Source organism: Myotis myotis, unplaced genomic scaffold (assembly GCF_014108235.1).
Source record: "Myotis myotis isolate mMyoMyo1 unplaced genomic scaffold, mMyoMyo1.p scaffold_m19_p_11, whole genome shotgun sequence".
In the NCBI taxonomy this organism is placed as follows: Eukaryota; Metazoa; Chordata; class Mammalia; order Chiroptera; family Vespertilionidae; genus Myotis; species Myotis myotis.
This window is the reverse complement of record NW_023416315.1, coordinates 48646745-48674374: the sequence shown is the minus strand read 5'-3', so window position 1 is coordinate 48674374 and position 27630 is coordinate 48646745. Positions and strand designations below refer to the sequence as shown.

General features: G+C 39.3%; 1 protein-coding gene across 1 annotated transcript in view; it reads left to right on the top strand.

Annotated features, from left to right (window-relative positions):
• The window catches only part of CNTNAP2 (contactin associated protein 2), a 1817652-nt gene that overhangs the window by 1016603 nt on the left and 773419 nt on the right, over window positions 1–27630 (top strand). The window contains exon 10 of the mRNA XM_036328432.1: window positions 22996–23167. Within this exon, the coding sequence (XP_036184325.1) occupies window positions 22996–23167 (172 nt within the window). The remainder of the gene's footprint in view (window positions 1–22995; window positions 23168–27630) is intronic.

Sequence of the window (27630 nt, the reverse complement as noted above, 5' to 3'; positions counted from 1 at the left end):
ATAGCCTGGTGAATGATAGAAAAGTATTATTACATTTACTTTAGCTCTTTGCCTTTGCTTTGACTCTGCAGGAAGGGACCTTTAATTTTTATATGCTTTGAAATTCATGAAAATTGACATTTTTTACCCGATGACTTATTTTCCCAATTTCATATGCCTTTCCTCTTGACTAAATGTAGTCTTTTGTCATGTTGTGGAGGCTGCAGATTACAAAGTTCTCCTGTATTCACAGATCAATAACCATGGGTTTAAAGAATATGCTTGGGAAAATTAGAGACTGCTTTTATACTCACAGATATTTTTATATGTAAATCTTAACAATCTTTTTGCAAGTCAATGTTACTAATACATATTACATTAACAGAAGATTTTAGTGCAAAATGTTTGATCACAGCGTGGTAAATTAATTATTTTCTCCACATTAATCACTTCTCTATTAAGCATGTGTTTTTCATTTGATATAAGAAATAGAGGAATCGTTCATTCTCTCTCTGGCAGCTTTGATCACTTGTGTGTGTACATTTGTGTGTGCATGAGCGTGTATGTATGTTGTTACATATTTACTCTAGTATTTGAGTCATATATTAGTACATGTCTATGTGTGCATTTAATAGATATGGGAGAAATGGATGATATGTGCTGCACTGTTCAGAAATGAACAAGGGTCTGTAACCACTGTCTCTAAGTCCCCATTTCCCTTCAGAGCTGTAGGATATGGCAGCACCTGTAGCTAGCACCACAGCTTTGAGACAAGAAGCAGCTCCATGAGGAGCATTTCCCACCAGACAGCCCATAGGCAATGGGCTGGGACACTTTATCTATCTGCTCTGACTACAGGGAGGAAGCTGCTTGGGCTGTCAGTCCCTGGTACAGTTACAGGTCATATTTTCACACATTATTAAGCAAACATTCCTCTCAATTCAGCTGATGTGCTCTCACTTCTGAAAGATGAATCCAGATTGGGGTGCTGACAAAGCGAATGCCAGAGTGAAAATAGTTTACTGTGGTCTAAGGTAACTGTAACTGTAACACAATGAATGTTGCCTTGAGGAACCATTTAAGGACAGACAGTGGCTGCCCTGGACATATTTCAATGTCCCTTTGGGCACTTTTCATCTGGAAATAATTTTTCTAACTTTTGTTTGGCTCCTATCAGAGTTTTCCTAAGTTTTAAGTGTTGTACCTGGCTGGTGTTCTCAGTGATTAGAGCAGCAGCCCACACACCAGGGGGTCTCAGGTTTGATTCCAAGTCAAAGGCATGTTAACTGGGTTGTGGATTCCATCCAGGCCCTGGTCGGGGCACATGTTGGAGGCCACCAATCCATGTGTGTCTCACACGGATGTTTCTCTCTCCACTACCTTCCACTCTCGCTAAAAATAAATGAAAAAAAATATCCTTGGGTGAGGATTAACAAACCAACCAACCGACAAACAAATAAATAAATAAAGTGTTGTACCAGTTGATCATTCAAACCCAGGAACATTTTTTACCCACTTTTATCTGCAGTCAAGAGAAATATAGGTCAGTCCTCTGTATTTTACTAAGTAATTCGGTAGTCCTCATTACTCAATCCTATCTTTTATAAATTATGACATTTACTCTGCATCTCTAACTTGGTTTTGGATGATACAAGGACAGACACTTTGTTCTCCTGAAAGTTAATGGGAAGGAAGCTTTAGCTAGATGTATGAATTTTTAAATGGCACTGATTTAGGGAGTTGGCTTCATGCATCTTCACAATGCCAATAGGATCAGAGCACTTGAGAGGACTGGCTAAGATTTTATTCTCTATGTGGGTGATGGCCAAGGCAATGGGAATCCCCTACTCCAACCCTTTGGCAAAGCTCCCTCTCTACTGGCCCTGCTTGACTGAGCCATAGCCTCAACCTCCTCTGTGGCTGTTTTCTTCTACGCTTTGTTTACCAAATTGGTTCACAGTGTTCCTTATATGTGTTAATAGGTTCAATCACAATATTCCATTCTAACTGATGAGAGAGGCCTGACTGAGAAAAGATGAAGGCTGTCCTAATTTTTCTTAATCCATGATTGTGTTATCAACCCAGGAAGCCACTTTTTACAGCATTCGAAGTGGCCACTCTCAAAGTTGTTAATGTTTCATATGATTTGAATATTATCAAAATATATCTGTCTTACTAGATATTATTTTTGCCAAGAAAAGTCATTGTATTACTGATTTTTAAAGTCTACCATTTTACCACAAATTTGAATCAGGTGCTAAATAACTAACTACAAACCTAGATATATTAAAGTATTATTTTCATGTTTTTACTCCCAATGTAGAAGAAATTTATTTCACTGGCTTATTATTTTTCCAGGGTAAGCCCAAAGGAAAGTGGGTATGTCTTATTATTATAATATTTAACTATTAGAGCATTGAAATATTATTTGAGAATAATTATTATTTTATAAAGAAGACTTCTAGATTTGACAAATGTATCATTCTCTTGAGCTGTTTCTGGGCACAGGCAGTAAATAGAAAATAGTAAGTCCAGAAACTTTCTTGGAATTGATGAGACTTCATATTAAGTGTAGACCATGGTATTTAATGGGATAGCGATGCTTATTGATCACTGAGATCCAGAGCAGGGAGCATTTTAGTTTATTTTACCCAAGCCCAGTTTTATTTTAATTTCTTTACTTGGTAAATTATTATATTTTCTTTGGCATATTTTATATACAGGGGAAGGTATACATTGGAGATATATAAACATTTTAGAAGATATAAATTGACAATATTTTACTTATGATTCCAAAAAGACAACTTGGGACAGCTACACTCATCAGAAGAAAATAAACATACCCAGCAGATCTATTTGGTGTATGTGTCTTTCTAGCAGCTGGTAGGAGTTTAGCCTAAATAATGGAAAACTACACTGACAATAAAACTCATTTTACAGAGAAGAATCTTAAATATTCAAATAGGCCTGCATTTAGCTTGGAAGCTGTAAACCTTCAGACTGTAATTCAAATTTTATCATCCCCCACCCCCCACTTACTCAGACAGGAGCAGGTTGTATTTTTATTTCATATATATATATATATATTAGAGGCCCGGTGCACAAAAATTTGTGCACTCAGGGGGAAGGGGGGGTCCCTCAGCCTGGCCTGTCCCCTCTCGCAGTCTGGGACCCCTCGGGAGATAACGCCCTGCTGGCTTAGGCCTGCTCCTGGGTGGCAGAGGGCAGGACCAATCCCTAGGTGCAGCCCCTGGTCGGGCTCAGAGCAGGGCCGATTGGGGAGTTGGGGCACCGCCCCCTGTCATGCACAGAGCAGGGTGATCAGGAGGTTGTGATGCCACCCTCAGTCACACTCAGGGTAGGGCCGATTGGGGGGTTGGGGCACCGTCCCCTGTCACACTCAAGGCAGGGTCGATGGGGAGGTTGTGGCACCACCCCCTGTCATGCACAGAGCAGGGCCAATCAGGGGGTTGGGGCACTGCCCCCTGTCACTCACAGAGCAGGGCCCATCAAGGGGGTTGGGGCTCTGTACCCTGTCACGCACAGAGCAGGGCCAATCAGGGGGTTGGGGTGCTGCCCCCTGTCACGCACAGAGCAGGGCCGATCAGGGGGTTGGGGCGCCGCACCCTGTCACACACAGAGCCGCAGGGCGATCAGGGGTTTGGGGAGCTCCCCCCTATCAGGCACAGAGCAGGGCTGATCAGGGGGTTGGGTCGCCTTTCCCTGTCACGAACAGAGTAGGGCAGATAGGGAGGTTGTGGCCCCGCCCCCTGTCACACACAGAGCCTCAGGGCGATCAGGGGGTTTGGGCGCTGCCCCCTGTCATGCTGATCCAGGTGCCTGGAGGCCTCATGGCTCCGCTGATCCCAGTGCTGTGAGGCATATTACCCTTTTACTATATAGGGTAGAGGCCTGGTGCACGGGTAGGTGCCAGCTGGTTTGCCCTGAAGGGTGTCCTGGATCAGGGTGGGGGTCCCCACTGGGGTGCCTGGCCAGCCTGGGTGAGGGGATGATGGCTGTTTGCAGCTGGTCACACACCCTTCAGGGTGGGGGTCCCCACTGGGGTGCCTGGCCAGTCTGGGTGAGGGGCTGAGGGCTGTTTTAAGGCTGGGGGTGACTGAAGCTCCCAACCGCTCCTTTTTTTCTTTTTTTTTTTTTTTTTTCTGGGCCAGCTTTAGCTTTGAGGCTTGGCTCCAGCTCTTAGGCCTCCGCTGCTGAAAGAAGGTTTCTGGCCTTTGCTTAGAATGTTGGGATCCTGCTGGCTGAAGCCCGGCGGACTAAAGCAGGTTTCTGGGGTTTTGTTTAGCTTCTATATTTGTTACATAGTTGCTTAGAGTTGCAGCTCAGAGGCCTGCAGTGGCAGGCGGGGAACGTTGGAGTCCTCCGTCACTGAAGCAAGCAAGCCTCATGTTAGTTTCAAGCTGCCTGGCTGCCGGCTGCCATCTTGGCTGGCAGTTAATTTGCATATTGCGCTGATTAGCCAATGGGAAGGGTAGCGGTCGTATGCCAATTGCCATGTTTCTCTTTTGTTAGATATGATATATATATATATATATATATATATATATATATATATATATATAGAGAGAGAGAGAGAGAGAGAGAGAGAGAGAGAGAGAGAGATGAAAAACTGCTAATGTTATTGCCCCTTATGAGGGAATTTGGACCTTTAAGGAGGTCAATTAATTGGCCAAATGTCTACTTTTCTATGTATAACATGGTTTTCCTACTGCTGTGATTAAAATTAATTTATTTACAGGTATTGATGAATACTTTCCTTGAATAACAATTTAATGTGCATCTTCAAATTTTGCTCACTAATGCACTTATTTGAAATCAGTTTTTGTTTTGTTTGTTTATTAATTTGAAGCAAGACCTGTGAGTCGTTTATCCATATGTGGTCCTGTAATCTACATTACCCATGTCCATACACATTCGACAGCAGGGAGCCTTGAAGAGAAACTCGCCTCTAGGTGAAGCTTGTTGGCCCTTGCATTTCACCCCACCGTCCTTTTTTTTTAGACTGTTTACGTCCTCTGGAAGAGCATCAGATAGTCTCTAGCTGTATTCTGGAAACATGGAAAGGGAAGGGAACTGAGAATTCCACGTCTAATTTGAATATCACTAGAATCTTTCTTGTTTCACTCTTGCAATTTCACACACACCTTCCCGCTCAAATGACTGACTCTCACTCAGATTCACAGTTTCAGGGGCTTGGAGTCTGACTCTTGCAGTCTTTCAGGGAGTGGGAGGGATGTCGTCTGCTCTTGCTCTCTTTAAAGACACATTATAAACCTCCGGATTTTAAATCTTTCTGGAGTTGAGCCATACTCTCTGTCTGTATCACTTCTCATAGGCATGTCTCTCCAGGGGTCTTTAAGTACCTTTTCTTTTGCACCATCTCTGTTTTCATTGCTCACCTAATTCATTATCTTTTTTTTAAATATATATTTTATTGATTTTTTACAGAGAGGAAGGGAGAGAGATAGAGAGTTAGAAACATCGATGAGAGAGAATCATCGATCAGCTGCCTCCTGCACATCTCCTACTGGGGATATGCCCGCAACCCAGGTACATGCCCTTGACCGGAATCGAACCTGGGACCTCTCAGTCCGCCGGCCGACACTCTATCCACTGAGCCAAACCAGTTTCAGCAGAATTCATTATCTTTTAAAACTTTGTTGCAATAGTTCACCCATCATCGTACTTCTATTTTTGCAACATTATAGAGCGTATACTTATTTACCGATCTTGATATTTGGACAAGTTTCAGAAACAGAGGAAGTAGAACCATGCTCAATCTATCAAGTTCCCCTGAACCAGTTCTTACATGTCTTTGATCATAGGTATTTAGTAGAAATTGATGAATGCTTTTACCATCTTCCACAGAAATATATAGACAAAGGACAATCTGCATAACACTGGGGATCAGGATAGTATGTGTGGGTGAGAAAAAATTTGATAACATGTGGAGTTTTCCTGCATAGGTTGAGGAACTTTAGTCTTTAAAAAAAAAGGAATTAAAAAAAAGAATTAAAATTTGTGCCTGTTAAATTTCCTCTTGCATACATTTATTTACACTTATTTCTAAATAAATCAAATTTTCAAAGACATTTATTTACATTTATTTGTAAACTAGAGGCCTGGTGCATGAATTCATGCACAGGTGGGGTCCCTCTGGGTGGCCTGCAGGGATCAAGCCAAAACCCACAGTCCAGTGCTGCCTGCAGCTCCTACCTGCCACTCTCTCTCATCCCGGACCCACTGTGCCTGCCACAGACTCGCACCCAATCAGTCCCAATAGGGAGAGGCACTCACTGCCACAGCAGTGCTCACCAGCCATGAGCCCTGCATCTGGCACCCTCCCAGGGGGAGTGGCCTGTGAGATCAAGCTGAAATCGACTCCCTGACATCCCCTGAGGGGTCCTGGATTGGGAGAGAGTGCAGGCCAGACTGAGGGACCCCACCAGTGCATGGTCAGGCCAGGGAGGGATTTCAGGAGAGCTCCAGGGTGTGTCTGGCCCATCTCGCTCAGTCCCAATCACTTGGATCCCAGCAGCAAGCTAACCTACTGGTTGAAGCATCTGCCCCCTGATGGTCAGTGCATGTCATAATTACTGGTCAGCCAGTTGACTATCTGCCCCCTGGTGGTCAGTGTACATCATAGCAAGTGGTTGAGCAGCCTTAGCATCTCATTAGCATATTTCACTCTGATTAGTTATTTGGTTGTTCTGCCGTTTGGTCTATTTGCATATTACCCTTTTATTATATAGGATAAATAAAATTTTCAAAGACATTTATTTCTCAAACATACATGTTTCGGATACTTACTCTGTATCATGTTTGTAACTTGGCACTGAGAATACAGAAGGTGGTTCCAGTTCTAAGAGAGCAAGTGCATTTGGTAGGAGAGAAGTGAAAAAGAATTATAGCTTCCTGTGAGAGCAGGCACCAGGAAGGAGCCTAGAATTTGGGGAAGGAGGCTATCATTGGGAAGGTTTTCTTGAGGAAGTGATGGTTGCAGTGTTTGAAAATGCATTTTATCTATTTGAATACTATGTCACAAGGCACCAGCATATTTAGACTATATATGACTTCCTGGTGAATTTCACCTTTGTCATTAATATACTAACTGACCTTATTCCTGCAGTGCCTTTTCTGCGTTTGTTTTTGGTTTTATCTTAAAATATATTTTGTTACTCCATCCTCCTTGGTAACAGTGTCACTGCGTGTCAGACTGTATGCTTAATAATTTACATGTATTCAGTTCATTACCCAAATGATACTATGAAACAGATATGATTTTCTCTATTTTAGAGATGAGGAAAAACTATTCATCACAACTTTTAAGTAATTTTTTGAAACATAAGATTGGTAAACTAGATAGAATAGCAGCATCAGACTCAGACATGCTTGCTTTGTAGCTAATTCCTCTCCACCTATGATACTAATGTTGCTATGATACTAATATTGATATATTATATCAATATTTCTGGACCATATCACCAGGTGGGTATATTGATCTCATCATAGCCACCCAGGTTTTTAGATGTGCTTCATAAATATAGTTCTATTGCTAGATTTTAAAAACAAACCCCATGGCATGATCTGTATTTTCAATATGGTTAAAATTGATTTTAACTATTGCTTCATTTGGAAATATTTTTACCCTCTTATTTTGCTTTTGTCTTTCTTTTACTATGTTCCTTTTACTCCTCCTTTACTTCTTCCTTTTGCTTAATCAAATATTTTTTAAAAAATATATATTATCTACCATTAAATGTAAAATATATGGACTCCATATTTTTTATTTTAGGGATTATCCTTATACTTTTTAATGAGTATTTATAAAAGTCAAAAATAACTTAACATCTTCATCTTTCTCCTAAACTATGAAAGAAACATGGTGTATTAGTCTGCCAGGCAGCTATAGCATCATTGAGTAAGTACCTTATCAAAAGCATTATTCTCACAATCTGAAGGCTGGAAGTCCAAGGTCAAGGTGCCAGGGTTGCTCTCTGGTAAGCCTGTAGATGCCTGGAAGACATCTTATGGCTACATCCTCACATGGTCTTTCTCTGGGTACAAAGGGAGAGATATCTGGGTCTCTTCCTTTTTTTATAACGACACTAGTCCTATGGGATTGGGGCCCACGCTTATCACCTCATTTAACCCTAATTACCTCTCTGGAGGTTGACTCTTTCCTATATGTATTTTGGGGAGACACAATTCAGTCCATAACATTTGGTATAACGTAACTCCTCTTATCCCCTACCATTCCATATATTACTTTTTCCTGCATTTTAGCTCTATATCTTTTTTAACTACAGTATAATTATCATTTTATAATTTCATTTTTTGTGTAGTCAATGTATTTTGAATTTTTTCCATATTTGCCTTTTTTTCCCCTCTTACCCTGGCTAGAGTCTGTTTTTCTTTTACATATATCCTTTAATTTTGATAGTTTTTTAATGGGTTTTGTTGGTGGTAACTTGGTTCAATTTTTGCCTGAAAATTTCTTAATTTCACTTTCTTTTTGATATTTTAGCTTGCTTTACAATTCTACATTGGAATTTTATTTTCTTTCAGAATGTGTTATTCTACTGCATTCTACCTTTCCTCCCCTCCCCCCCCCTTGTTAGCAGCTTTCCTATCTACTTCATTATTGTTTCTTAGGAGTCCTCTAGCTTCTTTCTCGCTACTGTTATTGGGGATTCTGCTCTTAAACTATTCTGTGTCTATTAACAGGTTGATTTTTTAAAATTTTGGGGGGGAATTATTTTCCTTCTTGAATCTAAATTTTAATCAGTTCTTTAATTCTCAGACATTGTATCTTTGAATTTATTCTCTATGATTCTCTCTCTTTTTTTTTCTCTCTGAAATTTTTGTCCTCCACATTTACCATTTTATATTTAATTTTGTAAACCACTTTTTATTTCTGGACTACATTCTGGGTATCCAATCTGTCTTTCAGTTCACAAATACATTCTATAGCTTTGTCTCATGAGCTTAATGCAAATAATAAGTTAAAAAAATATTGATTTTTAGAGAGAGAGGAAGGGACAGAAAGAGAGAGAGAAACATCATTTTGTTGCTCTACTTACTCATGCATTCATTGTTGATTCTTGTATGTGCCCTGACCAGGGATCAAACCGCTACCTTGGTTTATAAGAAAGATGCTCTAATTTACTGAGCAACCCACCAGGGCTGTGACTAATGAGTTTTTAACTTTAATAATAGATTTTCATTCTTGGAGAACTGACTTAGTTATTTATCAAACCTGACTGATTCTTTGTAATACTATCTTGTTTCTTTTGTTTTTTAAATCCTCACATGAGGATATTTTTTTTTTATTGATTTTTAGATAGGAGGAAGGGAGAGACAGAGAGAGAAACATCAAAGAGAGAGAGAAACATATTGACTGGTTGATTCCCACTGGAGATCAAATCTGCATCCTAGATATGTGTCCTAACCTGGAATCAAACCAGCCACCTTATAGTGCACAGGACAATACTTCGTGCAACTGAGCTACCTGGCCAGAGCTCATTCCTTTCTTATATGTTTGATTTCACTTTTTATTTCTTTAAATAATTTTTATTCATTTGACAATGTTCACAATAGTAAAATTTATTTTAAATTCATGGGACAAAATTTTTTTTGTGTGATGGTTCTGCTGAGTCTTATTTATTATGCTTATTTTCTTATGTTTTGTGTTTTTGGATTGTGAGTTTAAATTTCTCAGGTTTTTATCTTCATGAATCCTATAATTCCAGAGTGAATCCAGAGAAGATTTATACTTCCTTTGAAAGAGCAGTTTAAAACCCCCTTTTCTATTTTAATTTCTTGGCTTAGGGGTTGCATCTTATTATCAATATAAACTTGAAACCCATAATTTTGTTGAGCAAGACTGTTGCTTATGAACTATTAGGAAGTAATTTCTGTTTTCTTTTTCTTTCTATAGGCCAGGAAAAGTGAGACAAATTCCCCTGTTATCTCTTTGCTGACTAGTGAATTTTTCTCCAGTATCTGCTTTACCTAAGATTTTAGCAGTTTAGTCTTTATGTGATGGTGTGTCGGTGTGGGTATGGGTGGGGGCAGTTGGGATTAGTCCTATTCCTTGCACAAGTCCAATGCTTGATTTCAAATTCCACGTGACTTTTAAATATGTTTTTATTGATTTTAGGGAGAGAGGAAGGGAGAAGGATAGAGAGATAGAAACTTCAATGAGAAAGAAACATTCATAGGCTGCCTGCTGCATGGCCCCAATTGGGGATTGCAGGCCTCTCAAATAAGGCAACTGAAACAAAGACATGTAGGATGTAAAGACCCAAACCCTTCTTTCGAGGGCAAAAACCCAAACATATTAATTCAGCTGCTCATTTGCCTAAAAATATAGAGGGGTCCATAAAGTCTGGAAGCTGATGTATCTATATGTATTATCTTATAAAGGATAGCTTTAATCTGTTAAAAATAATTTGTTTCCAAACTTTTAATAGACACCTTATATCTTGAACATATCCCATATATATTGTATTGGTTATCCTATATAATAAAAGCCTAATATGCAAATTGGACAGTGGAAAGACCTGTGGAATGACCGGTCGCTATGATGCGCACTGGCCACCAGGGGCAAACACTCAATGCAGGAGCTGACCCTAGCCCACAGGTCCCAGGTCAGCCAAGGCGGGTGCCAGCAGGGGCTCCCCAATTGTCCCACCGGTCGCCCCACAGAGGGAGGCGGCGGTGGCGGGGGACAGGGCCGGTGAGCAGGTGGTGCCAGGCCGGCCAAGGTGGGTGCTAGAGAGGGCCCCCCAATTTCCCCACTGGTTGCCCCAGAGATCGGCCCTGATCGCCGGGGACCTTACCCATGCATGAATTTTGTGCACTGGGCCTCTAGTTTTAAGATAATTAGGGTGGTGAATTTTTATAATATGCGAATTTTTATCAATAGATATATTTTTTAAAAATTCATAGAGACAATAAGACTGATGCCATGAAACTAATAGGGAAAGTGGAGAAAAACACACTCAGAAACACACACACACACACACACACACACACACACACACACACACATAAATAAATAAACCAATACAGATAAGTGTGAATTATGACAAATTCTATAACAACAATGAGTAGCTGAAGAACTAGGAAGAGAAAATTTATAGAATACTTTTTAATAGAGTGGGTTTGTAAGGCCCATTTCAGAAGGTGACATTTGAGCTGACCTGAGTCATAAGAAGAAATCAACCATGAAAAATGAAAGGGAGAAGAAAAGTCCAGGCAGAAAGGGCATGGTTTTCCTGAGGCACAGACAAGAGAACAAGGTGGCCAAAACATAATTTGTAAGAATAGACACCTTAAGCATTTAATTGGGGAACTAGCAAAGTAGGCACACAAAAATATGACAGAACTATTTCTAATTGTAAGAAATTCACTTGAAGCATGAAGTATATATTGAAGAAAAGTATTAAATTTTTGTAGAATTTTATACCTATTAAATGGTTGAATTAGCATTGCTTTATTTTTTAAATCTCAGAAGGATTTCTGAGTGGTTGTATGTATTCTAATATTTTTAGGGTTTAGGAATGCAGTAGGTCTAAATCTGACTAAGGGAGAAATGAATTGAATTTGGAATGGGATGTAGGAGTCAGAATATTCAGTCTAGTCAGGGAATGAAAGTCATCTTGGTTTGATAACATAGAATATACTAGTATATGAGGATCAAGTGTCAAATGCCACTGAGAAATCTAATTAAAGGGTGAAGGTGTCCTTTGGTTACCTGAAAATCATCAATGAAATTAGGAAGCCCAATTTCATTGAGAATCCATGGGCATTGAATGCACATTAAAGTAGAATAAAGAAAAGGGGGCATTGAGAACATTGGGACAAGACAATTTCATTTTATTGGGAAACTAGAGGCCCGATACATGACATTCGTGCCTGGGATGCAGGGGGTGGGGGGATCCCTCAGCCTGGCCTGCACCCTCTTGCAGTCTGGGACCCCTCAGGGGATGTCCACCTGCTAGCTTAGGCAAGGAGTGGGCCTAAGCCAGCAGGTGGACATCCCCTGAGAAGTCCTTAGCACTGCTGCAGAGGTAGGAGAGGCTCCCGCCACCACCACTGCACTCACCAGCCTTGAGCTCGGCTTCTGGCTGAGCGGTGCTCCCCCTGTGGGAGCGCACTGTTCACCAGGGGGCAGCTCCTGCGTTGAACATCTTTCCCCTGGTGGTCAGTGTGTGTCATAGCGACCGGTCGTTCTGCCATTTGGTCGATTTGCATATTAGGGTTTTATTATATAGAATAAGGCAATGCCAAGTGGCAGAGTTTTTAGCATAAAGCACTACATATCAGGTGGAAAAGAAAATTTTAAATTGTTTTTATTTTCAAACAATTAAAATTTTGGGGGAAAAATGCAAGAAAAGTACAAAAGCCACTAGTATAACTTTCACCCAGAGACCTTATTCAAGTTTTGTCAATTGTCCTATATTGTCCTGTAGAGAAAAAAAGACACACTGTGGGATCACATGTCACACCCTATTTTCCTACCTCTCTAGTCTCTAAAAGTTGGAAACAGATCCTCAGCTGATTCTTGACTTTTTAAATTTATTATCATAATTTTATTTTAATCTCTTAAATAGAAGCAATACCTTCCTTCCTTTGAGGAATTCTGGGGGAAATGACCCACAGAAATAAGTGCAAAACAGGATGTAACATATGCAAAAAACTCTCAAGAGATAATCTCTACTGTACACTGAATCTCTGCTGCAGCTCACTGCTCTAGGAGTGGGCACTACAAATGCCCAGTATAAGGACAAAAATTTGCATTAATATCCCAGAGCTTCAAATAAAGGAAAACCACCTCAGGACCTTACAATATGCTTACTCTCTATCCCATCTCTATATGAGAAATTTCCTAATTCAGCCATGAGGGGTGGGGAGGAAGGATAGGTATTTATGGCAGGCTTCCCAAGGAATATGATTGTGATTTCAGTTTGGAAAATATAGTGCATATTAGGTTTGTGCAAATATTTCAGAAAACATTGTTATGATGTCAAACTGCTGGATTTCTATGCCTGGGTCTTCCACACTGAGCATCACCCAAGTGTAGCCCGTATTGACTTCCTCAGTGTATAAGGAAAAACAACACTGTGTTGTTGACTTCAGGATAAGCTCACACTAATAGGATTTCTCTATCAAATCATGACCCATGATTTACAACAGTAGAAATGAGTTATCTATGTAAAATCTGTTATTTTTTTAAAAAAATAAAATACAAGTGATAATCTCTACATTAAGCTACTTAGAACTGTGCAGTATATGGCACTATAATTGTTTGTATTAATAATTACTTCTTCCTCAGTCTCCCACACATTCCCAATTGTCATATTTTATGTAGATTCATTTGTGTTTTTAATGGATTTAGGAATTGATTGTGTCTGGTTTTATTGGGTGGAAGAGCATTTTTGTATTTAGCTCTTCACATTTGTTCAACTACTGGTAAACCTTGAATCCCAGTGAAAATGTCCTGATCAGATATGTTTGTCCATTCTTTCCATGTTCATAGACAACCAAAGGGAAGTGTCTTGCCCTTTGCAAGGCCTGCACCTGTTGCCATTTGGTCATAGTGCACCCAACCTGCTGACTCCCTAATCTTCAAAACAAAACAACTCATTGTGGAGGAAGCACAGCCTCAAAAGTGCTATGGGGCTTGGAATATTATGACTTTCTGATTTTGGCAAATATACTTGGAGAAGCTTTAACCATTAACTGTCTGTTCCTCTCCCTTTCAAAACACCCCAAAGGTCTTTCATCGACATAAAAATTGCTTCTTATTTATATTGTTGTAAATCATGGGTCGTGATTCTTTACTTTCACAACCTTATCATTCCTGAAGATCATTTTTGTTTGGGTCTGTCTGATGTTTCCTCCTTTCTGGACTTAAGATATGTATTTTGGGGCAGGAGTACCACCAGGCGATGTTGTATTCTTCTCATTGCATCTTATCAGGTGGCCCGGAACGTTATCCAGTCCCTTGACTGATGGTGATAACTTGTATTACTTGATTACAAAGATGTCTTCCAGGGTTCTCTGCTATAAAATAACTAGTTTCCTTTTTGAAATTAATAAATATGTTTTTAGAGAGACACTTGGAGACTCTGTTCCTCATCCAACTTTTACCCATACATTTGAGCATCAATTAATATTTCTTCCCTGAATGAATTATTATTATGACAGTAGCCAAATGGTGACTTGCTAATTCCAACATGCCTTTTATATTTATTAGTTAGCATAGTACTATAGGAAGAGATTTCTATTCTCCCCATTTAGTTATTCATTTTCATGTAGGCTATTCATGGATTTCTATTCTAGTCAATGAAGTTTGATATATAAATTAATTTCCTTCTTTATTTTTCTCTCTTCCCTCTTCTCTCTCTTTCTTCCTTCTTTCCTTCCTTTTCTTTTCCTTCCTTCCTTCCTTCTTTCCTTCCTTTATAATATCCTTTCTTTTGATACTCAAAATATATTTTGATTGTCCAGTTATTTATTTTGCACTCAAATTGTCCAGCTTTGATCAGTAGAAGCCTTCTTCAGGCTGGCTCCTATGTCATTCTGACATGACATCATTATTTTTTGAGCACTTTTTTACTTTCTTATTCAGCAAAATATCTCAGACTCATATTGTATTTTTGTGCTTTTCCTGACACAGCTCTGGAGTCAACCATTTCTCCAATGAGCTTGTTTTATTCAGTAGAGAAACTGAGGCCTGAACTATAGGGATAACCCTGCTCCTGGATTGTCTTCAGGGCATGGTAGAAATTAGCTCTATATTGAGCACACACACGATTCCAGCTAGATTTATTTCTACATCTATCTAAATTCACTGAAATGCATAAGTGCACACTGATAGATTAAATTCTAAACCAAACCCATAGTATCCATTTAGATTTTCCACTTTACATTTGTACCCTCCTTTCCTAACAATGAGAATATGGTTCCACTGTCCTCAGTAGATTTATTTATTTATTCAATCAACCTGTATTGGAGTTAGGTTCACAGCCACACCAGATGGGTGCGCTGCATGGCTATTCTCACTGTGGAGGTGCCAGCCACCACTGGGCTCATGTCTAACACTCTGCTTGCTTGGACCCACATTCCCAACAGAGTGAATTATTCAGGAAGCTTGGTAAGCAATAGAGATTGGTGGTAGACATTTTTCAGAATCATCTAAGATTATATTAAAAGGATGACATTGCATGTTTTTTTTAGCATCCTCACAGCATTCCACCAGCCTCTCTCTGACCTCCCAAACTTTCCAACTTTAAAATAACTGTAAATAAAGATAAATTTGGCATGCACGTTATTTTAGACATGTGGAATTTTCAACCCTGTTGCCTCTTGTTTGCTCTTTACGTCCCATCAGGTTAACGTTATAATTTACAACACTTTAGATTGGCATTTTACTGTCAAAAGAAATATCAGCATGCTTTTCACTGATGTATATCTGAATTAAAATTTTAAAACCTTGAAATTGCATGTATTTCTTTTGTCAGTAAGAATAATAAATACTGAGTGGACTTCAAATCAGGTATCAAGTTTTTATATCCTAAGTCTTGAAATGGAAATCTCAAACATGGCAGTGAGGCAACATAATTATAATGACCCTATAAGGCGAGGAGGTGTCCCTGTTGACTGAGAGCGAAATGAAATTGAGGCGGGCAGGATCACAATTCACTGTGGGTGTTAGAGCACATTGTCAGATCGTAGAGCCCAGGAACAATGACCCGTGCATGAATATTGCATGTTTTATTCCAAATTCATAGATATAATAAATTTAAAATCCAAGCCAAAACAGACAAAAGTTTACCTCTTTATTCTATATACTCTTTCTACTAAATTGGCAATTTTTTTAAGGTTAACTTTCTATCCATTTTGTATCTATTCATTTCTGACCCTCATATTCTCAGTTGCAAATTTATATCTCCAAACGCTCCTGCTGTTAATCTATTAAATAGGTCAATTTCTAAGCTTCAGAGTCATCACTGAAAGTATCACAGACACTAATACACTGATATTTTTAGTGACCTTATATTTGTACATATAGGGAACAAACACAGGAAGTAAATAACATTTTCTCCTCCATTTCAAAGGGAGTTAGGGCACTAGGAATTTCAGTCTCAGAGACACAATATCTTTAACCCATTGCTAACTATAAGGGAATGGTCAGCAATCCACCAGTCACTGTTTTGCCGACTAAGGTTTTGTTATTCAACTTCTAATTTTAAAAAAACTATTTGAGAAAGTGATGGCAGGAGTTATTAGTTATAATCTGAATTAGTTTTCTATAGCTGCATAGAACAACCCAAAAACTCAGTAGCTCAGCATGGTAATAATTTACTCTCCTTTTTCTGTGGGAGCAACTTCTAATTCAGGAGCAACTTGACTAGGAAGTTCTGGCTTGAAGTGTTTTTATGAGGTTGAAGTTATGTGTCCCAGGGCCACAGTCATCTCAGGGCTTGTCTAGGATTGGAGGTCCCACTTCAAGATGGCTTTGCTCACAAAGCTAGCTATTTGCTGCTGACTGTTAGGAGTAGGTCTTATTTTCTCCCCCCGCCCCAGGTGCCTCCCCACCAGACTACTGGAGGTTCCTAGGACACCTGGTCTGACTTTCCCACAGCAAGTGGTCCAAGAAACCAAGGTGAAGCTTCTAATGCCATTTATTAGTAAGCCCTGGGAGTCACAGTAACTGCACCTAAACAGCTTTCTTTCCTCTTGGACATCCCAGGAGCTTCATTTGTATATGAACTTGACTTAGATAATGAATTACAGAATTTTGAGCAGATGCTCTAATGCAAGCATGTCTAACTCATGGCCCACAGGCGGCCCACAACGAATATGTTTGTAGCCCAACCAATATAACAGTATGTAAGAAACATTTTAATAAAAATTTCATAACTTAATTGTTATAATATCCTGTTATACATAATCCTATATAATAAAGAGGTAATATGCAATTTGACCATCACACCCTCACACAAGATGGCCACCCCCATGTGGTCACAAGATGGCCAGTGCAAGATGGCCGGTAGGGGAGGGCAGTTGTGGATAACCAGGCCAGCATGGGAAGGCAGTTGGGAGTGATCGGTCTGGCAGGGGAGGGCAGTGGGAGTGATTGGGCCAGCAGGGGAGGGCATTTGGGGGAAATCGAGCTGGCAGGGGAGCAGTTAGGCATCAATCAGGCTGGAAGGGGAGTGGTTAGGAGGTGATCAGGCTAGCAGGCAGAAGTGGTTAGGGGCAATCAGGCAGGTGAGTGGTTGGGAGCCAGCAGTCCCGGATTGTGATAGGTATGTCTGACTGCCTGAGTCCGACATCCCCCGAGGGCCCCAGATTGGAGAGGGTGCAGGCTGGGCTGAAGGACACCTCCCCCCCGCCCCAGTGCATGAATCTTGTGCACAGGGCCTCTAGTTATTAATAATGAACTACAACATTTGCTAATGAGTGATTGCTATAATCGTATTGCATTTATTTCCCTTACATGCAGGCCCACCATTTCCGGGAGCCGGTCCATGCTTGCTATTTCAAGGGACCTGGCATATATGGCATACTGTTCTTAATATGTTTGCTCACCTTCTTGGCACTATGTGTTTTAACCAAGGTCTCTGAGAAAGGTTGTTTCCCCAGGTAGGGATATTCCCCTGAAGTTAGGGAGGGAATAAAACCTCTTAACTAAGTGCCAGGCGGGTAGTTAATCACTTTAACTATGAACAATCATGCTTAAGCTACATAATCTTTACTCCCTGGAATGGAGATAAGAAACACCCTAACCTTTGGAATAGAGATTGATAGGATTGGAATCAACTGGTATAAATACAGATGTAATAACACAGAACTTAGAACACAGAACTTAGAAGACAGAACCTACACACAGAACTTAGGACACAGAACTTAGAAGACAGAACCTACACACAGAACTTAGGACACAGAACTTAGAACACAGAACTTAGAAGACAGAACCTACACACAGAACTTAGAAGACAGAACCTACACAGAACCTACAGACAGAAGAACTTCGCTGGAGAGAACATGGCAAAAGATCCTGGACTGAACCTGACTACAGAAATTAGCAAGAGAACCTGACTAGAAACTGGTGACTGAACCTGGCTGGAGAACCTAGCGAGGGAACATGGCTACAGAACCTGGCTGGAGAACCTAGCAAGAGAACATGGACACAGAACCTGGCTGGAGATCCTAAGCAGAACCTCTCTGGAGATCCAGACCAGAACTTGGCTGGAGATCCTGGCTAGGCTGCTGATCAACTGAACACTGTCTCCGTGTCATTCCTTCTTTGCCGACTCCGTCAACACCTTTGGGGACCCCTGGACCCGCTGGGGTTGGACCCCGGCACACCATTTCTCTCCACTAATACTAGCAGCAAATATTTTAGCAGCAATTGCCACATCATTAGTCTTGGACTGACTTGTTTAGTGTGCACAACAGGAAATATTTAGCTTTTGGAGAACAAAAAAAAATACGTTTATTTGCATTATGATTATTAATTTGTGCAGTTATTCAGTGTCTGGTAAGTTAATGTTCAAGAAAAAATATTAATTTTTATTTAAATGTTCTATTATTTTATGTTAACAGTTACTCATTTATTTCTGCTCTTTGTATTTAGCATCTCTATGTTTCTATGAAAATTGAAGCTTTGGGGTTTTTTTGTGGCCCACATAAACTTAAACCTTGTTTATTTGGCCCGTGTTAGCTTTTGAGTTTGACATGCTTGCTCTGATGGGATGAAACATTGGAGGGCCTTTGGAGGTGTTGAATATACTTTCATGTTGAAGAAACATGAATTTCTGTGTCCCAAAGGGCAAACTCTGGTAACCATCCTCAAGAGAGCCATACGTCTTAACTTTCTATTATTCATACCTTTGGGTAGTACTTTCCACACTGAATCAGTGCTGACCTGAGACAAATAGATCATTGCAGAAGTGACAGGTGCAGTTACTCAACTATAGCTGCTCATCTGAAGACCTGTGAACAATTCTGTGCCACTCACACACTCAATATACAAAGATAGGATAAGCATAGAGCTATCACTTTAGACTCTCCAGTTCAAATGGAGAAAAACAGGAGTTCCATAGCAGTTCTAAAATCTAGTCAGGCACATGTTGCTAATTCCTTAATTAGAATTCAGGTCTATTATTTCCTAGAACTGATTCTCCATGGCAGAATCAGTTGTGCCTTCTGGATTCTCAGTTTAACCAGTCTAATCCATGCTTTCCTTTTAAAATAAAACATAGTCCATGTTCACAGCTGTGTATTTTCCTGCCTGTAGAAGTTTAGCATCTAAAGACATTTTCTCATTTTTGTACCATCTATAGTTCTTTCAGTCCAAGCTTGTGGTGTTTTCGCCAGTATAGTTCTCTTAAAAATCAGTAGCCTTTCATTAAACAGTTTTTGTTTCATTTTAACATTGGGTTTCTGCTGACATGCTAAGGGCAAGATGTCTTTAAGATTATTAGAATCCCTATTGTGTAACTCAAAGGATCTGCAATATACACCAACTAGAGGCCCAGTGCACGAATTCGTGCTGGCCCCACCCCTGATCAAAATGTTGGGGGCCCATCAGGGGCCAGATCAGGCTGGTTGGCTGCCTCAGTGTGCATCAGAGACACCAGTAGTTCCACATTCTGCCGTTCCGGTTGCTGGGATTTTATATATATGGATATGTTTCCTAGAGTATTTTTGTCTGACTGAATGGTTCTTTGAGGCACTACCTAATATGTTTTGAAGTCTTAATATGGATTTTATAGTTACATCTCATGTTATCTTTAGATTATGTTTTAGTGGTAGTTGATCTTTGCCTGAATGTGGTTTATTCATTTTTGCCAACTGAAGTGACTGCTATTGAGAAAGCATTATCTTCAACCCTGTCAAGTCCTGCTTCTTTGTATTTAACAGTTTTTCTTTAGCTTTTCTCACTTCTTTTTTCCCTTTTACTATAAATTGAAAGATGCCAGAATTCGCTGTCTGAAAATGCCATTAGCTCAATTACAAATATCTCAAGTATACCTCCTTTCTTTCCATATTAACACAGTGTTGCTAAACTTCCCATTCCAGCAACACAAGATCTGGTTTTCTCTCATTTCCAATAACATTTTTCCTCACTTTCTTTCAAGCCATTTCCAACAAACTTTAAAGCCTTTAGGCTTCAAGTAACAGTACTTTCCAGGCCCATCCAACTTATTTGGACATCCTAGCCCCTAAGTCACTGTCACATTTTTAGATTTAAGTTACAGTTCTCTCTCAGTACCAAATTCATTATTGGTCATTATTACACTCCAAAATGTAGTGGCTTAAACTCATGATTTTTTACCTCTCACAGGCCTTTCCATAAGATTGCTCAAGTATGATGACTGACTTTTCAGGGTTAGCAGTCTCAGAGATCAAGTTGAAAACTAGCCTTGGAAGTCTAGTTTTCCACAGCCACCACTTCCACAGTTTTTTACTGACTACAGAGATCAACCCTAATTTAATGTTGAAGGGGTCTAAAAGATGGTGTGAATTAATGGAGTCCCTCTTAGAAATGTTAAAGATAATACAAGGAGATGGGGGAAAACTTAAATGTTTAATAGCAATTTAGTAGTATGCCCTATCATTGTCTTCTACTAGGATGTATCCCATGTAGAAAAATGAAAGGACTTGACACTTTCAAATTCAAAAATCCCTTAGGACCAAACAAAACATTGTTATGGGTTACTGATGAAGTGTTGTTTGATGAACTTAATTATACCCAATTCAATTCATAGCAATCTGTGTTATGTAGCTGCTTTGCATCAGAAAAGGTCATGTTCTCCCAAATAGATCTACTCATTTTGGAATATTTCTAAGCCACTATGGATATTTAGAGACTTCCTAGTATTCAACAACAGAACCAAACGATCATCTTGTCAAGAATAGTCATTAACATTACAGCTGGATGTTTACTTTCTGCTAAGTGTAGACATTAACTTCTTTCAATATTATTTTGATTGAACAGATTTAAAAGCATGTGTATGCATACAGCTCTTCTAAATAGATGACTTCTCTAAGATCAGCAATTTCAGTGGGGACTAAGTAAATGCAAATAAAAAAATGTGACTTAGAAAAAAATATATAGATGAGCTATATGCTTGACATTGAAATAGAGTCTTATATTAATTTTTAAGTCAATGAATTCATTTAAGTTAAATCCTATTTTTACATAGAATTCTATTGATGGAAAAGGATATACTCCACCTCTGTGATTAACCCTTAAAGAGGTTCAAATAATAATTATTAAACTTTAAATATTATAAACCATTAATAAAGTGAGAAGGAGTTTTCTATTGTTCTTAACTACTATTAGCAGTCAAACAAAATAGGACACTTTAAAAAATAATTTAATGGTCAATTTTTTAAGAGTTTTTATTGAAAATTTACTTTTAATAAATTAATGGCAGGTATTGATCTTAATCCATTATGTAGAAATTATTTTTTGCTGTACATATATTATTTGATTGAAATAAATATGCGAATAACCAGATTTTTAAGCAAATTAGCACAGTTTAAATTTGTTCTGGTAGGTCAATTTGATGTAGGGAGCTATACGAAAAGGAAATGCTTTTGGGGACTTTCTAGAGATATATTATTTCCTATGGCCTACTAATTTTCTATGCATACTAACTTCCTATGCATGTCTCTACTGAAAAGTCATAATAGTAATTGTTTGAGGATGCTATTTTAAAGTTATCTGTAATAATAAAAGGGTAATATGCTAATTAGACTAGATGGCCTTCAGGACAAAGCCAGGGCCAAAGGAAGCCAGCCTGGGGTTCTGGGTGCCTGCGGGTGGCCCAAGGGAAACCAGCCCGGGTCCCCGGTGCCAGAGGAAAGCTGATGCCTACAGCTGGGGAGGGGGGGGTGGGGGGGGGGCGGGTAGTCTACTCTTGAATGAATTTCATGCATCAGGCCTCTAGTTTTGTAATAAAAATTTTAATCTATTTTTAAACTTGGCGTGTGTGTGTGTGTGTGTGTAAACATTCAGAGCAGGCTAATCCTTATGTCTAAATATATTCTTTGTAATGTTTCTTAGGATTTTATAAAATGAGAAATCATTTATAATGCAAATATACCTTTGGATTGAATTAGACATCCTATATAATAAAAGAGTAATATGCAAATTGACCAAATGGCAGAATGATTGGTCACTATGATGTGCACTGACCACCAGGGGGCAGACGTTCAAAGCAGGAGCTGCCCCCTGGTGGTCAGTGCACTCCCATGGGGGAGCACTGCTCAGCCAGAAGCCAGGCTCACAGAAAGCACAGTGGCAGTGGTGGAAGCCTCTCCCACCTCCACAGTAGGCGGACATCTCCTGAGAGGTACTGGACTGTAAGAGGGCGCAGGCCAGGCTGAGGGACCATTCCCTCCCATCACCACCCCCCCCCCCACTCAGTGCATGAATGTTGTGCACCAGGCCTCTAGTTAATCCATAAAATAGATTCATCTTAATTGGTAATAGTAAGTTTAGCTTCTTAACATCTAAATAACAGGCCACTAGAGAATTAAGGAAATAGATGTAATATTGAAAGTTTAAGAGGAAGGCACTTGGACAGTTAAGAAAGGTCTAAATTTTATGTTCTAATCTCTGTAGGTAGGGTCAGGGGCAGAAGTACAGCAGTGAGCTATTAACAGCAGAGGGACGTAGAACCAACTGTGACAGAGTGAGAAAGAAGAAGTCAAGGAGAAAATAATAAGGAATGCTAGACTCCAGAGACAAAGATTCGTTTAGATTCAACCCTTATGTCTTTCCCTGAAATAATATCTCTTTCTCACAATACTTCATTCTTCTGTACTGAATACAACACCAGCAAGGATCAACAAAGCAAGAGTTGGAGGCAATGGCTGGGATCAGGGAGCATCACCAGAGGAAACCGAGTGAAGCGTGCTATACACAGATTTAACTTCTCCATTTCTTCTGCTCTCTCACAGGTTTTCTGAACCAGATGAGTAACTCAAGTCACTCTGTCCTTCAGCCTTCATTCCAAGGATGCATGCAGCTCATTCAAGTGGATGATCAACTTGTAAATTTATATGAGGTGGCACAAAGGAAACCAGGAAGTTTTGCAAACGTCAGCATTGACATGTGCGCCATCATAGACAGGTAAACGGTCTTTTCATCCCGCTTCAGATTGTCCATACTTTTCAAATTCATATTTATGTTGTGGGATGAAACAAACACTCACCCTCCCACCCACCCCTCGGATGGGTTACGCAGGAAGAGCCTTTTGCCATGCCTGTGGTCCTGTATGTGTGATTGTAGCAATGCCTTTTATATCAGGACATGGATATACATGATAGAACAATCTGTGATGTCACTTTACTCCATCAGCCTCGCTCCATGAGTGTGAGCATTATGTCAGTGGTTTTGCAATCAATACCTGAGATATAAAGGAGCTCCATTTATTTTTAAGGGCAAGCAGAGATGCCCTTCTCTCCTTGTCTTGGTCACAACTCATCTATATCATATTGTCCCAGCTAAAGCCTCCTTGAAGTAAAAGAAGTATTAAAAAATGTTGGTGGGCTGTATGGGGGCTTGCAGAAGCAGAATGTTTAATGTAATTGAGTTTGCTTATAAAATACATGTGCTAAAATATTGCAAAAATCTAATCTTTATTAGTTTTTGCAACTCTCAGGAGGAGCTTTTTAGGAAAACTGAGTTGACTTCTCACACAATGGAAAGATACCTCTTTTGTAGGAAATACTGTGACAGAATTACATACTCTACCTTAATATGCATCTAAAATTGCCTTTTCTTCCAGCATGAAAATATTTCATTTTCATATGTTTTGCCCATAAACAAATCACACTTAACCAAGTACTGATTTTAACCTGGTGAATTTAGGTGATTTTAAAAAATATTTTTAAATTAGAGGGCTATCTTATCCTGAAAAATAATGTAATTAATTTTATATTTTAAAAGATGAAAGTTCCATGTCTCTCTCTCTCTCTCTCTCTCTCTCTCTCTCTATATATATATATATATATATATATATATATATATACACACACACACATATATATATACACATACATACATATGTGAAATCTCTAATAATATCATTTAATTTAAGAAGATATCCTTGGGGAAGTCATTCAAAGATATATGATTAATATTAAAAATATATAAAGTCATTTATAAAAAAGTAAGTTTTTCCCATATAATCTAAATAAAATACTATTCATATGAAATAAATTAGTTTATGATAGCTATAGATTATAACTTTTTAAAGCATTAACATATTTGTAATAAAATTTGATGTATCACAGTGTTTATTTCTATTACATACTTGCAAGTACTCATAATGGCAGACTAAACAGTTTATATTTAAACAGAACAATGAACAATTTTAATAGAAATATACTCATAATTTTGAACCATCAATATAGTGTAATAACTGTTATTTCTGCCTAAAGCAAATGGTAGCAATAATCAGAAAAACTGAGAGATGAAATTTAACAACCATATGTTCTGGTATTAGATGTTTATCTGTAAATTTTAGTAATTGTTTTCCATACAGGAAGATTTTTCTTCTGAGTAATAGTTATACAGCATATGGAGACATTTTACTACCTTGTCCATTTTCCATGCCAGTAGCTTTAATAATATAATAATTTCTGTCAGTAATAACCAAGTTAGTTCTTTCAGCTTTTGTAAACAGGCTAGGTTTTATGGCAATATTGCTGTTCCACTCCAAACAGCATGTTTCCTGAGCATTATAGTTAAATTGTTTGCTACTGAAGAAGTATGGGAGAGATATTGAAATTTTAATACGTTACTCCCATGAAAAAAGTGGGAGTTAAATTGACCTCAAAGGAATGAATGAGATTTTGGTAAATGAACAGAGTGGAATATGGTCTTCCTGGTGAAGATGTAGTATGGGAAATGCAAATTTCAATTTTTGGTAGCTGTAGGAATAGAGTCAGTCCATTGTTCATGTTGTCAAGGGTCCTGCAGGTGACAGAACAGGGAATTTCTTTCCTGTTCTAATGGATGATAACCCACAAATTTCCTAAAACCACTGTGGAATCCATGCTCTGCTTGTCTCATTTTTAAGGCAATAACTTCTTTACATGAACTACCAATGTGTGGAATACCACATTCCTTTATTTACTTAAAATGTCTTCAGGTCAAAATCTTAATCTATGAAGTGTTGTATTTTTGTAAATATGACACAAGACTATATTCACCTATTGGAACTATTGAGGAGATCTTTGAGGATTTAGTCTGTGTCTGCCAGGTGAGAGGACCAGTGGGTTTAGCCTAAACTCATATATTGGTGACCCACTAGGTCACACTTTAATGACACATCCTTAGCTCACCTCTTGTTCATTCCCCCACCACCACCCCCACTAACTAAAATTTTGCAATTGCCTGATCTCTTCCATTTTATTTTCAAACTACCCAAATACTCCCTAAGTAAGCCTGCATTGGCTCTTTCTTACTTTTCTCCTTTCAAACTTCGGCTTGATGATTTGAAAGCTATTTGGGGGGGGGGGGGAGATAAATGAGAACATAGGGTGAAAAAACATGAACGCTTCCACCAATGTGATTTTTATAAAATGTTTGGAGATAACAGGAGCAGCTGCAATGATTTGATGAGTAGACCTTAGGGAAATAGTTTGGGGAGAAGATGACACTAAGGGAGTTTTGCTGTGTGTCCTGGAATGCCTTATGATTTCAACTTATTTTTCTTTCTTTGTGTGTGGATTTACACCTGGCTTGTTTCCTGTAGAATGTAGAAACAGGGAGCTATTATATATCATAATCCAAATGAAAGATCCTGGTGGCCTCAGACCAGGGCGTTGGCACAAGTGGTACTGAGATGTGGCCAATTCTGAATATATTTAGTAATGTTTCTTGATGGATTAGATGTGGAGCATGAGAAGAAAAGAGGAAATGGTTTGGTAAAAGCAACTGGAAGGAAGGCGTTACCGTCTCCTTAGATGGGAAGGCTAATGGTAGAGATTGGTTGGGGGGTGGGGGGAGAATCATGAATTCAGTGGTGAGCAGGAGTTGAGATGTCTATTGGATATGTTTGGGTTGAATTGTCAAGAAGGCACCTGGATGTAAGTATGTAACAAGCATATATCAGCAGACTGATAAAATGGCCATGCTGACCTATTGAGTGAGGGCCTCTGGTTTCTTCAGCTGTTATTTCCTAAAAAGCCATAGACCTGAAAGGGCAAGAGGCAAATAGAGGGCAGGAAACATCTTCCAACAACAAAGGCCTCCAGCGCTACCCTTTCATTGATACCCTGCTCTTAGGGAGAAGGGCCTCTGGCACATCCTCAGTTGCTAGAACACTCTCTGAAATTAGAAAGCTATCCAGCACATAGCCTCTTTGTTCCTCCTTGCATAATTATCATCTTTAATCTGCTCCTAGCACCCTTACATTGTTGATTTCTTATGGCAAACATCTTTAGACGCCCTTTATAGTTCCTATTCTCAACCCACTTCTCTCTAACCTCTTTTCAGGTGTGAAATATGAGCCAAATCCCTGCAGAAACACTCTTACAACTAAAGTTAGCTTTATTCACTTGCTCCTGCCAGAGAGAACTACAACAAGATCATGGGGCATTTCAAAGGAAGTGAGGGGAGAAGGGAAGGGAGGGTGGAGAAGAGGAAGAGAAGGGGATGGGCTGCTGGAGTAAGTCCTGGGAGGGCCCTGGCAGGTGTTGGTCAGAATCTGTAAAGGAAGAGAGCCGCTGCAGCCTTGGAACATGAGAATCTATGAGGAGTTACTGCTTGATGCCTTGTCTGTAATTCTTACAAGGACATATGGGATGAAGAAGCTGCTGTTGAAATATTTTGAATTTAAGTAGGTGGTGTTCATGCCTCATTTGGAAAAATGTATCTATTTTGTGAGTAATAGTAAAGCCTGTTTTGCTAGTTGTGACTTGTATATCAATCCTAAGACCACCTTCGTAGCTTAGCTGCCAGAGAGGTAATTTTTCTTTGCCATAGTCAGGAGTAGCCATGTGGCACAGTGCTGGCCACTGAGAGATAAGCAGAGGTCAGCTATGGTGTTCTTGAGAAAGCTTTTATTTCCTGATTCAGCTGTCACCCTGCCCTACACTGTCCTTTTTCCAATGCAGACACCATGCCTGGAGCTGTGCAGTCAAGAAAATTCAAGCTTGAGTGAACTGGAGTCAGAAATCACCTTCACTCCTTTTTATGTGAAAAAAAAAATAATCCTTGTTTATTCAAGTCATTGGAGTCAAGCTTTATTTTTCTTGAAGCCAAAAGCAGCTGTTTTTTTGTGTTTTTTTTTTCCTCATCTTCTATTTCTCAAATCAACCAATACCTTCTCTTTACCAAACACGGAGAGAAAATTCCCAAGTGTATTGATGGCTTTGAAAGAAAAGAGGATACATTTCTTTGGGGGTCTATTAAGTTGCATGTCAGTGATGTCCCCTAGAGACTGGCACTTGGGCACTGAGTGGCTATTTAGAGACCAGAGCACATTCATGTTGTCAGAACCAGCATCTGGTAGGAAAACTGGTAAAAGTAGTTCATCAGGATTATAATCTTAGCTTTCCTGTCACCTCCCTTGTAAATATATT